This window comes from Oncorhynchus gorbuscha, linkage group LG06 (assembly GCF_021184085.1).
Source record: "Oncorhynchus gorbuscha isolate QuinsamMale2020 ecotype Even-year linkage group LG06, OgorEven_v1.0, whole genome shotgun sequence".
Classification (NCBI taxonomy): Eukaryota; Metazoa; Chordata; class Actinopteri; order Salmoniformes; family Salmonidae; genus Oncorhynchus; species Oncorhynchus gorbuscha.
The window spans coordinates 44,878,830-44,892,806 of record NC_060178.1 but is presented as its reverse complement, the minus strand read 5'-3'; the positions used below and the strand labels follow the sequence as shown (position 1 = coordinate 44,892,806).

At 40.0% G+C, this 13,977-nt stretch overlaps 1 protein-coding gene across 1 annotated transcript in view; it reads left to right on the top strand.

Moving 5' to 3' along the window:
• The window catches only part of LOC124038008 (phosphatidylinositol 3-kinase regulatory subunit gamma), a 296,718-nt gene that overhangs the window by 78,885 nt on the left and 203,856 nt on the right, over positions 1-13,977 (top strand). The window contains exons 3-4 of the mRNA XM_046353357.1: positions 5,083-5,178; positions 5,384-5,461. Coding sequence (XP_046209313.1) covers positions 5,083-5,178; positions 5,384-5,461 — 174 coding nt within the window. The remainder of the gene's footprint in view (positions 1-5,082; positions 5,179-5,383; positions 5,462-13,977) is intronic.

The window sequence follows — 13,977 nt, the reverse complement described above, 5'->3', positions numbered from 1 at the left end:
AAATAGGTCAAGGTCAAGTCCTACTGTATTACACTTTGTAATGCTTGTCCTTGAGTCAAATAACGCACGTGACAAAGTAGATGATTTTCAAAACATAGGTCTACATTTATGTGTACAGGTCCATGTAATATACAGTTGAAGTCAGATGTTTACATACACTTAGGTTGGAGTCATTAAAACTTTTTTTTCAACCACTCCACAATTTTCTTTGTTAACAAACTATAGTTTTGGCAAGTCGGTTAGGACATCTACTTTGTGCATAACACAGGTAATTTTTCCAACAATTGTTTACAGACAGATTATTTCAGTTATAATTCACTGTATCACAATTCCAGTGGGTCAGAAGCTCACATACACTAAGTTGACTGTGTCTTTAAACAGCTTGGAAAATTCCAGAAAATGATTTCATGGCTTTAGAAGCTTCTGATAGGCTAATTGACATCATTTAAGTCCATTGGAGGTGTACCTGTGGATGTATTTCAAGGTCTACCTTCAAACTCAGTACCTCTTTGCTTGACATCATGGGAAAATCAAAAGAAATCAGCCAAGATCTCAGAAAAATTGTAGACCTCCACAAGTCTGGTTCATCCTTGGGAGAAATTTCCAAACGCCTGAAGGTACCACGTTCATCTGTACAAACAATAGTGCGCAAGTATAAACACCATGGGACCACGCAGCCGTCATACCTCTCAGGGAAGAGACGTGTTCTGTCTCCTAGAGATGAACGTGCTTTGGTGCGAAAAGTGCAAATCAATCCCAGAACAACAGCAAAGGACCTTGTGAAGATGCTGGAGGAAACAGGTACAAAAGTATTTATATCCACATTAAAAATGAGTCCTATATCGACATAACCTGAAAGGCCGCTCAGCAAGGAAGAGGCCACTACTCCAAAAACCGCCATAAAAAATCCAGACTACGGTTTGCAACTGCACATGGGGACAAAGATCGTAGTTTTTGGAGAAATGCCTACTGGTCTGATGAAACAAAAATTGAATTGTTTGGCCATAATGACCATCGTTATGTTTGGAGTAAAAAGGTGGAGGCTTGCAAGCCAAAGAACACCATCCCAACCATGAAGCATGGGGGTGGCAGTATAATGGGTGTGCATTGCTGCAGGAGGTATGGTTCTCAATCAGAGGCAGGTGTTGTTCGTTGTCTCTGACTGAGAATCATACTTAGGTAGCCTGGGTTTCACTTTTGGTTTGTGGGTGTTTGTTTCGGTGTGAGTTTTTGGGCCACACGGTTTTGTAAATTCACGTCATTGTTTATTGTTTTGATTCAATGTTCAGTGCTTTCTTTAATTAAAATCATCATGAACACTTACCACGCTCCACCTTGGTCCTCCTCTCTATCTCCAAACGACATCCGTTACACTTCCGACGTCAACTGTAGCCTATGCAATATGATTATTAGGCCATAGCAGTGTGTTTGTCTGCAAAGCTGATAAACTAGGTAGTTCCTTATTACAGTAAATGCATTCTTAATCTTCATTTTCAAGCTATTAGCTTTAGGCTATGTCCCTTTTCAACACACTACCACAATACATATAATTCCACATTTCAAAGGGAGGAATAATCTCATGTGAGATTCGACCCCTTTGCCACAATCTGCGACAATTACGTGGAGCTAGGCACTCTACGCAGAGAGCAATTTGACCAGTCAGTCAAATACGCGTGATATAGTTGCTTTGATTATCAGAACGTGCTGTTTGACTGTTGAAGACGTTTCCATGAACAAGGGTTGCAACACGTCCAACTACGTCAACGATTTTAATTTGCTGATGTGGATTTTGTTACAGAAAATAATCACGGCCACCTGCTGAGTTTTTTTTGGAAGAAAACCACTCGATTTTATCCCTACGTTATATTGGCATCGAATATGTCACCCTCCTGTAATGGGTGCGCGCTGGTGGCAGGGAAGTCTGGTGCAGGAGAATGAACTTGGTATATAATAAGTGCTCACAAATCTCCGAAAACCAAAATATACAAAATGATAAAAGTGGGTACAAAACCTGTCTCACACCAGAACAAAACTTGCACATAACAAACAATCAAACAATCACTGACAAGGACATGAGGGGAAACAGAGGGTTAAATACACAACATGTAATTGATGGGATTGGAACCAGGTGTGATGGAAGACAAGACAAAACCAATGGAAAATGAAAAATGGATCAGCGATGGCCAGAAGGTCGGTGACGTCGACCGCCGAACAAGGAGAGGGACCAACTTCGGCGGAAGTCGTGACACCTCCCTAAGAGAGGGAGTGACCTCGACAAAAAAAAAACATTAAGCGAGAAGCTGCCTGGATCTTTCATTTAAAGATTCGGTCTCAACGTAGACTTTGATCTGAAGCCATTCTTGTGATTGTGATGTTGCTACTGTAAATGTTTGTAGGCTTATGTAGCCAAATTGTATCTATGATCGTACGCTATCCATTTATGTTTTTTGTATGCTATTTTATTATATGAGAATTAACCATTGATATCAGGCCACAACTGGCCATGAATACAGACACTTGTGTGTGTCTTTTGACACTATATAAATGAGTCATCTCGCAGTGTTTGTCATTATACCCTGATGAAGACATCTTGTCTGTCGAAACATTGGATATAAATATTTTTGTGTCTGAGCTCCTAGAGTGTAAAAATGTTTCTAAGTGTTCTACTCCGCTAGCCAGCACCTCACCTAAATAGGTGTGCGTTTCTTTCGCCTCTAGATTACACCTGCTGAGGTTAGCATGGAGATATATGTGCAAGCTTATGTAATGTGAACAGCTAACATATAGCCTTTGATCACGTGCAACTACCGCAACGATTTTAATTGGCTGATGCTTGAACTTAACCTTGAACTTAAACTCCACTGGACCGCAAACCGATTGAAATGTAGCATGTATCGTTCAGAAAATCTATTCAAACGCTACGAATCCTCGGGTCACTAACATTTGTTCCTCATGCTACTTTCTTTCTACCTTCCGAAAATACCTTATCTTTTGTGACAACTTGTCAAAGCGTCTTCTCCTTCAGTGTCGAACTAATAAGCATGTAACTGCGTAATTAGATGAGTGACAACCAATGTAATTTGATCATTTCATAACGAGGACAGCAATCACTTTTGCGAGCAAAACTGCCCACATGAAAATGTGCGCCTTCAGGCCTGGAGGTAAGAAAAAGTAATTCCGCTACACAAAAATAGCTGGCTCAAACAGCCGACGAATAAGCCTGTTACCAACCCTTAGTCAAATTTTGGAAAAAATTATGTTTGACCAGATACGATGCTATTTCACAGTAAACTAATTAACAACAGATTTTCAGCAAGGTTACAGGGAACGGCATTCAAGATGTATGGCACTAATGACTGATGATTGATTGGCAGAAATGTATAATAAAAAGATTGTGGGAGCTGTTTTGTTAGACTTCAGTGCAGTTTTTGACTTTATCAAAATCTTCTGCTGTGTTATGTCTTTACATCCCCTGCTATATTGTGGATCGACAGTTACCTGTCAAATTGAACACGTGTGTTCATTAATGGAAGCCAACATAATCCAGGTAGAGTCAGGCATTTCCCAGGGCAGCTGTCTAGGGCCCTTACTTTTTTCAATCTTTGCTAATGACCTGCCAATGGTTCTGAGTAAACCTGTGTGTCTATGTATGCTGATGACTCACCTACCAAAGCAAGTTAAATCACTGCTCCACTTAACAAAAAGCTGCCGTCAGTTTCAGAACAGGTGTAAAGTAAAAAGTTAATCCTAAATATTTAAATATCTAAAAGCATTGTATTTGGGACAAATTATTCACTAAACCCTAAACCTCAACAACATTTTTCGAATGAATAATGTGAAAATTTAGCAAGTTGAGGAGACTAAACTGCTTGTGTAACCCATGATTGTAAACTGTAATGGTCAAAACATATTGATGCAACTGTAGCTAAGATGGAAAGAGGTCTGTCCATAATAAAGCACTGCTCTGCCTTCTTAACAACGCTATCAACAAGGCAGGTCCTACAGGCCCTGATTTTGTCGCACCTGGACCACTGTCCAGTTGTGTGGTCAGGTGCCACAAAGAGGGACTTTACACTTGGCCCAGAACAGAGCAGCACTTGCTGGCCATTAAATGTACATGGAGAGCTAACATTAATAATATGCATGCCAATCTCTACTGGCTGAAAGTAGAGGAGAGATTGACTTCATCAATACTTGTATTTGTGAGAGGTATTGACATGTTGAACGCACCGCGCTGTCTGCACACAGCTCGGACACCTATGTATACCTTACAAGACATGTCACCAGAGGTCTCCTCACAGTCCCCAAGTCCAGAACAGACTTTGGGAGGCCACCATGGCTCCATGGAACTCTATTCCACATCATGTAAAATACACATTATGGAACAGCAGGGACTGTGAAGAGACACACACACAGACATGATAACATACGCACTATACAAACATGTACGCATGGGTTTTGTGTTGTAGATATGTTGTAGTCGAGTAGTGGCCTGAGGGCACACACTTAATGTGTTGTGAAATGTATTGTTTAAAAAAAATCTCTCTCTTACACACACAGTGGGATGGGGGTAAAAGATGAAGGTGGCATGTGTGAGTGGGGAGAGTGCATATGTCACACGGAGCAGGAGAGCGGAATTGAAATGCTGCTCCTGAAATAGACAGAGATGCACAGAGACGGTACAGGTCAAAGATTTAAGCATGCACATGCAAACCTATCTCACTCTTTCTGCTCTCTCTCTCTCTCTCTCTCTCTCTCTCTCTCTCTCTCTCTCTCTCTCTCTCTCTCTCTCTCTCTCTCTCTCTCTCTCTCTCTCACACAATTTTTACTGTTCTACTATGTGGTTGTGTGTGGGTCAGCAAAGTGAAGCACTAAGGGACTATGCTTGTCTTCTTGTGTTTCGCTTGATTCAGTGCGTATGTCTTATGTGTGTAGCATCTCTGATCATTGTTCTCTCTCTCTCCCTCCCTTTCCCTCTCTTCCTCTTTATCTCTCTCTCTCCCCCTCTCTCCCATCTATCTCTCTCTCTCTCTCTCTCTCTCTCTCTCTCTCTCTCTCTCTCTCTGCTGTCTCTCTCTCTAGGTGGGGGGCCAAGGGAGGCCCCAGAGGTGTGTGCTCTGCCTGAACAGGCTCCTGTGGCGCTACACAGGCTGATAGAAGCTCTGGAGAAAAGACAAGGTAAAAACTTCCACAACTTAAGAGAAAAAAAAACATGTTGGTAATTCATATTGTACACAATTCAGGAATTATCATGACTCCATGTTTGATCTCTTCGAATGCATCTTTATGAATATAGAATTATTATGTAGTAGGCCTAAAGTATTTTGTGGATGCATTGAAATGTAACTATTTTCACTAATTCCTTTGCCCCACTCTTGTCTAGGCTTGGAGAGTGAGCCACTGTACCGGACGCCCCCAGCCTCCACCGGACCCCCAGAACTGAGACAGGCTCTTGACACAGGTGCATAAACCCCTGCATAACACTACATATGCACTGACTACTGAATAAGAGCGTCTGCTAAATGACTCAAATGTAAAATGTACATAAAACCCTACATAACATAACGTATATAACACAGGTACATAAACCCTACATAACCCTACATAACACATGTACATCAATCCTACAAACCCCTACATAACACAGGTACCTTAACCCTACATAACCCATGTACCTTAACCCTACATAACCCTACATAACACATGTACATGAACCCTACATAACACATGTACCTTAACGCTACATAACCCTACATAACACAGGTACCTTAACCCTACATAACCCATGTACCTTAACCCTAAATAACCGTACATAACACAGGTACATGAACCCTACATAACACATGTACCTTAACGCTACATAACCCTACACAGCACATGTACATCAATCCTACAAAACCCTACATAACACAGGTACATGAACCCTACATAACCCTACATAACCCTACATAACCCTACATAACCCTACATAACACAGGTACATGAACCCTACATAACACATGTACCTTAACGCTACATAACACATGTACCTTAACCCTACATAACACATGTACCTTAACGCTACATAACCCTACATAACACATGTACCTTAACCCTACATAACACATGTACCTTAACGCTACATAACACATGTACCTTAACGCTACATAACCCTACATAACACATGTACCTTAACCCTACATAACACATGTACCTTAACGCTACATAACCCTACATAACACATGTACCTTAACCCTACATAACACATGTACCTTAACCCTACATAACCCTACATAACACATGTACCTTAACCCTACATAACACATGTACCTTAACGCTACATAACACAGGTCCATAAACCCTACATAACACATGTACCTTAACCCTACATAACACATGTACCTTAACCCTACATAACACATGTACCTTAACCCTACATAACACAGGTACCTTAACCCTACATAACACAGGTACCTTAACCCTACATAACACATGTACCTTAACGCTACATAACACAGGTACATATTATTATTATTATTATATTATATTATAACACATGTACCTTAACCCTACATAACACATGTACCTTAACCCTACATAACACAGGTACCTTAACCCTACATAACACATGTACCTTAACCCTACATAACACATGTACCTTAACCCTACATAACACATGTACCTTAACCCTACATAACACATGTACCTTAACCCTACATAACACAGGTACATAAACCCTACATAACACATGTACCTTAACCCTACATAACACATGTACCTTAACCCTACATAACACAGGTACCTTAACCCTACATAACACATGTACCTTAACCCTACATAACACATGTATCTTAACCCTACATAACACATGTACCTTAACCCTACATAACACATGTACCTTAACCCTACATAACACAGGTACCTTAACCCTACATAACACATGTACCTTAACCCTACATAACACATGTACCTTAACCCTACATAACACATGTACCTTAACCCTACATAACACAGGTACCTTAACCCTACATAACACATAACACAGGTTCATACTATCTGTGCAAATACAAAATAAGTCGTTTTTTTCTCATGTCAGGGCACAAGTTGTGGAGTTACAGTATTTGAGGAGTTGTGGAGTTACAGTATTTGAGGAGTTGTGGAGTTGCAGTATTTGAGGAGTTGTGGAGTTACAGTATTTGAGGTGTTGTGGAGTTGCAGTATTTGAGGAGTTGTGGAGTTGCAGTATTTGAGGAGTTGTGGAGTTACAGTATTTGAGGAGTTGTGGAGTTACAGTATTTGAGGAGTTGTGGAGTTGCAGTATTTGAGGAGTTGTGGAGTTACAGTATTTGAGGAGTTATGGAGTTGCAGTATTTGTATGCAGAAATTGCAGCATGTCAACTCAACAGGTGTCAACCTGCTAGGTATTTAACGGACGGACTGGGCCTAATAAGTCTTGAATGTAATCTCTCAGTACAGCATCTCTCCGGTGTGCTGACTCATACAGAAGGCATACAGTAGATTACTGCTGATTTGGTAGTTTTGGTAGTAATTGTTAGTCTATCTCAGTAGAGAGAAAGTTGGGAAAGTTTGTGCTGAAGTTCTGGCTGGCTCCACAAGAGAGTGCTCTGACTCTGTAATATTTGCGCAGGGAGAAGATAACTCTATCTGAGACCCATCGAGCCCACAGCATTACAAACACAGTGGTGACAGAACCAGTAGAGGCACAATGGTATACACAGCATCTTATACACTCCCACATCTAAATAAGCAATAAGGCCAGAGGGGGTGTGGTATATTTTCTAATATGACTTCAAAATTGGACTTCTATCCATACCTAGGGGCAACAGTGAGCGCTATTACCATAAAGTAGGTTTGAGTTTTGCAAGGGCATTGTGGACAAAGTTGGTGGATGGGTGTAATCCCATGACTAGTGATGGACACTAACTTGAAATGCCTAATTCTGCAGTGAGACTGTGAGAGCATGTTGAACAACATTGGGACTAAGGTCTCTTTTGCAATGGAACCCTGCATTAACACAAGTTACTAAATAAAATACAGTGTAATACAAATATTCAAGAAAAACAGTCACATTCCTCAGGCAAGGAGGTCTCCAATCAACATGTTGAACTGCCCAAGAGGCACCAGAACACCCAGTTGTAGGGAATTCTGTAGGTTGTTCCATACACAGGGTCCAAAGACAATTAAAACAGATTTACCTAACTGAGTAAACCGAAGGGATTTCCATAGTTAGCCATCCCTGAGACCAGGTATGGTAACTTCTACGTCTAAAGATTCATAATATGGCCAAAGTGGAGTGCCTGGATACAGCCCTTAGCAGTGGTATGTTGGCCATATACCCCAAACCCCCAAGGTGCCTTATTGCTATTATAAACTGGTTACCAACATAATTAGAACAGTAAACACGTGATGTTGCGTCATACCCGTGGTATGTTGTCTGGAATACCACAGCTTTCAGACAATCAGCATCCAGTACACAAACTACCCGGTTTATAATACACAGTATGACACACATCATCTCATACACACTCAGCATCTCATACACAAAATAACACATACATTGCCTTGCAAAAGTATTCATCTCTGTTGGCGTTTGTCCTATTTTGTTGCATTACAACTTGTAATTTAAATGGATTTTTATTTGGATTTCATGTAATGGACACACACACACAAAACAAAAACTTGTTTCAATAAATAAATATAAATAAAAAACTGAAAAGTGGTGCATATGTATTCACCCTCTTTGTTATGAAGCCCCTAAATAAGATCTGGTGCAACCAATTACCTTCAGAAGTCACATTATTAGTTAAATAAAGCCCACCTGTGTGCAATCTAAGTGTCCCATGATCTGTCACATGATCGGTGTCTATATAGACCTGTTCTTAAAGGCCCCATAGACTGCAACACCACTAAACAAGGGCACCATGAAGACCAAGGAGCTATCCTAACAGGTCAGGGACAACGTTGTGGAGAAGTACAGATCGGGGTTGGGTTATAAAAACATATCAGAAACTTTGAACATCCCACAGAGCACCATTAAATCCTTTATTAAAAACATGGAAAGAATATGGCACCACAACAAGCTTGCCAAGAGAGTGCCACCCACCAAAACTCATGGACCAGGCAAGGAGGGCATTAATCAGAGAGGCAACAAAGAGACCATAGATTACCCTGAAGGTGCTGCAAAGTTCCACAGCGGAGATTGGAGTATCTGTCCATAGGACCACATTAAGCCGCACACTCCACAGAACTGTGCTTTACAGAAGATTGGACAGAAAAAAAGCCATTGCTTAAAACCTGTTGAGGCTAGGGGGCAGCATTTTCACTTTTGGATGAAAGGCGTTCCCAGAGTAAACGGCCTCCTTCTCTCTCCCAGATGGGAATATATGCATAATATTATTACTGGTGGATAGGAAACACTCTGAAGTTTCTAAAACTATTTGAATCATGTCTGTGAGTATAACAGAACTCATATGGCAGACAAAAACCTGAGAAGAAATCCAAACAGGAACTGAGAACTCAATTTAGAAAACAGTGCCATTGGATGTCCACCTTTACATATGGATGAGAATGCACTTTCTAGGGCTTCCACAAGATGTCACCGTCTTCAGATTCTAGTTGTATGATTCTACTATAAAGGTGGGGCTCATAATAGCTCTTTGGGTGGGTGGTCTGGCAGAAAGCCTCGGTTTCATTACGCGCTGTCACGAGAGAGTGTTCTTGCGTTCCTATGCTTTTCTTCATACAATGAAATTCTCCGGTTGGAACCTTATTGCTGATTAATGTTTATAACATCCTAAATATGGATGGCATACATCATTTCTACGACCTGTAATGGAACTTTTTGAGTTTTTGTCTGGAGGAATTGCTCGTGCTTTTTGAAGATTGAATGCTGGGCTGAACAAGCTAACAACAAGTGGCTAAATTATGGGCTTTTTGGAACTTTATGGAACAAATCAGTCATTTATTGTCGAACTGGGATTCCTGGAACTGCCTTCTGATGAAGATATTCAAAGATAAGTGAATATTTATAGTGTTTTTTGTAGCTTCTGTGGACAGCTATTTCTTTGGGTTCTGAGCGCCGTTCTCAGATTATTATTATTTTTCTGTAAAAAAAAATTAAAATCTGACACAGCGGTTGCATAGAGGATACATTTATCTTTAATTCTGTGAATAACACTTGCATCTTTTGTCAATGTTTATTGTGAGTATTTCTACAAAATCACCGGATGTCTTGGAATCAAAACATTACTACACGTAACGCGCCAATGTAAACTGAGATTTATATATATATATATGCACATTATCAAACAAAACACACAATACATGTATAACATGATGTCCTATGAGTGTCATCTGATGGAGATAATCAAAGGTTAGTGATTCATTGTATCTATATTTATGCTTTTGTGACTGTGAAATATCGTGTGTTTTTGAATTTGGTGGTCATCTAACATAAATATATGTTGTGTTTTAGCTGTAAAACATGTAAAAAATCTGACACGATGGGTAGATTAACAAGATGTTTATCTTTCATTTGCTGTATTGGACTTGTTAATGTGTGAAAGTTAAATATTTCTAAATAATATTTTTTTCAGCTGAATGGGAGTGGGTGTTCCCTTTAGGGAACTCCTTTTCCCCCCATAGCCCCAACCTAAAGAAACAAATAAGCAAGCACATTTGATGTTCGCCAAAAGGCATGTCGGAGACTCCCGAAACATATGGAAGAAGGTACTCTGGTCAGATGAGACTAAAATGTAGCTTTTTGGCTATCAAGGAAAAAGCAATGTCTGGCACAAACCAACACCTCTCATCACCCCGACAGCACCATCGCCACAGTGAAGCATGGTGGTGGCAGCATCATGATGTGGGGATGTTTTTCATCAGCAGGGACTGGGAAACTGGTCAGAATTGAATGAATGATGGATGGTGCTAAATACAGGGAAATTCTTGAGGGAAACCTGTTTCAGTCTTCCAGAGATTTGAGACTGGGACGGAGCTACACCTTCCAGCGGGATAATCACCCTAAACATACTGCTAAAGCAACACTTGAGTGGTTTAAGAAACATTTAAACGTCTTGGAATGGCCTAGTCGAAGCCCAGACCTCAATCCAATTGAGAATCTGTGGTATGACTTAAAGATTGCAGTACACCAGCGGAACCTATCCAACTTGAAGGAGCTGGAGCAGTTTTGCCTATGAAGAAATCCCAGTGGCTAGATGTGACAAGCTGATAGAGACATACCCCAAGAGACTTGCAGCTGTAATTGCTGCAAAAGGTGGCTTTACAAAGTATTGACTTGTGGGGGTGAATAGTTATGCACGCTCCAGTTTTCCATTTTTTTGTCTTGTTTCTTGCTTGTTTCACAATTTAAAAAAATATTTAGCATCTTCAAAGTGGTAGGCATGTTGTGTAAATCAAATGATTACAACCCCCCCAAACCAAAAAATCCATTTTAATTCCAGGTTGTAAAGGCAACAAAATGGGAAAAATGCCAAGGGGGGCGAATACTTATGCAAGCCGCTGTAGCATGTACGCAGTTTCAGACATAGAACTACATGTAGAACACATACAGTATAGAATTATAAGATCTCAATGGTTTAGTTATCTCTATTGAATTGAATGTATTTATGTAACAGACAACAAAATGTGCAATGTGGACCCTAGGATATCATTTATGTAGGAATTAAAACACTTGTTTCCAAAGTGGTCCTCGATGGTAAAAACAATAACACATAAATGATTAAAAGGCAAGACGAAATTATAAACAACCATAAATGCATTCATTTATATTGACATCCTAGAAAGTGGCACTATTCCCTGCACTTTGCCCTAACCTTAAAAATCAACCATTTTCATTTCACATTTCGACCTTATAAAAAACATTTATTCATTGCACATAATACCTATCATTCAAATACATACACCTGACCAGCAGTAGGGGACACAAGGGGCAGTGGAGTGGTTTAACTTAGACAAACTGGTCCAAATGAAAACCTTTGCCTGCTTTTTAAAACTATTTCTACTTTTTCTTTGCTTATCTCTAAGCGGAGGCTATTCCATAGACAAATGCCTGTATAGAAACACTTGCTCCTTGCTGTACTGTTTACTCGTTGGATTTTACAAGACATAGCTCTGGTGTTGTAACGGTTACAGACCATATCAATGTTGCTTTTCATATATCCTGAGGCACGATCATTTAAGAGGTCAAACATATGATTGAGTTTAAGTTGGCCCACTCTGGACTCCAAAGGTAACAAGCCCACCTCCTGGAACTCCTGTACCCCATGAGGGTCCTTGGGGGGGGGACATTCAGCATATACCTGATAACATTATTTACATGACTGGCATTTCCCCTTTTCAGCTTTTTGATGAACCACAATACCAAGCAGGGCAGGCATAATCAAAATGACACTGAATCAAGGTTGAGACAAACAATTTAAGTTTCTATGCAGGGTTGAGTAGGTTACTTTTTAAATGTAATATGTTACAGTTACTAGTTACCTGTCCAAAATTGTAATCAGCAATGTCAATTTTGGATTACCTAAACTCAGTAACATAATCTGATTACTTTTGGATTACTTTCCATTTAAGGGTCATTGGAAGAAGACAAAAAGGAATCATCAAACACATTTGAAACGCAATTTTTCAAAAGTAATCTGATTACAATATTTTTACTGGTAACGTAACCGACTAGTTTTTTTGTGTTGAATAATCAGATTACATGTAATTAGTTACTTCCCAATCCTGTCTCTATGCTCTATAAAGGTTGCAGAACTATAACTATTTCATTATTTATTATCAATGAACCTATATGAATCTTAACTGCAAAAAGTAATATTTCTCTTTTGAATTCTATTTATGATAGTTGTTTAGAGTGGTATAGGTTTGTACACAAACAAACACACACACACACTTGGCCTCCTCATCCCGGGGGAAATAAGGGGTCAATGCGAGGGTAAAGACATGCATGTAATCAAAGAAATTGACAATGAAGAGTTGACTCCCAGTAATATAGTTGATACAGACATACATATTGGCAGACAGAAATAGGGATGAGAGAATCCAACAAAAATGTACAGTACATGCAGAAATGCACACATATGCACATACATTACAGGCATGGAAAGAGCAAGGCTCGCTAACATACATGAACAGGTCATATATGTGACCAGGAGTAGACATGGGAGAGGGAAATAATGTATAGAAATGGGTTGACACATGACTCTTAGTGGGGAGAGGAAGAGTGGGAGGAAGACATTACTAATGGAACACATAAAACAGAGAGAGAATATTAGAAAAAAGGCTAGACAGAAATCTCTCTGTCTCTCTCTCTGAGAATGTCTCTTTGTGCAGTGTGGTAAGGTCTTTGTTATGTAGGAAGTGTTAATGGTACACGGGATGGGGGTAGGATAATGTATTTCTGAGAAGGGTAGTTTCCATGCAGACAGTTTTCCTCTCTGTGTTTTGGCTGAGGTGTTCTCTTCAGTGCATGGGTCCTGTTGTTATGTAATAGGGAGTTGTTACATAGGGCATAAACTCTCACGCTATTCCACAACCCTCTCAGCAATTTGGCATGGACAAGTTATCAAATCAAATTCAAATCAAATTGTATTGCTCACATACACATATTTAGCAGATGTTATTGTGGGTGTATCGAAATGCTTGTGTTCCTAGCTCCAACAGTGCAGTAGTATCTAACAATTCACAACAATACGCACAAATCTAAAAGTAAAATAATGGAATTATTATTATAATAATGGAATCTTCAACACTGGAGACCCTCGGACCCGCATGCTCATTCCCCTCCTGTACTCATGACTGCATGGCCAGGCACGACTCCAACACTATCATTAAGTTTGCCGATGACACAACAGTGTGTAGGCCTGATCACCGACAACGATGAGACATCCTTTAGGGAGGAGGTCAGAGACCTGGCTGTGTGGTGCCCAGACAACAACCTTTCCTTCAACGTGATCA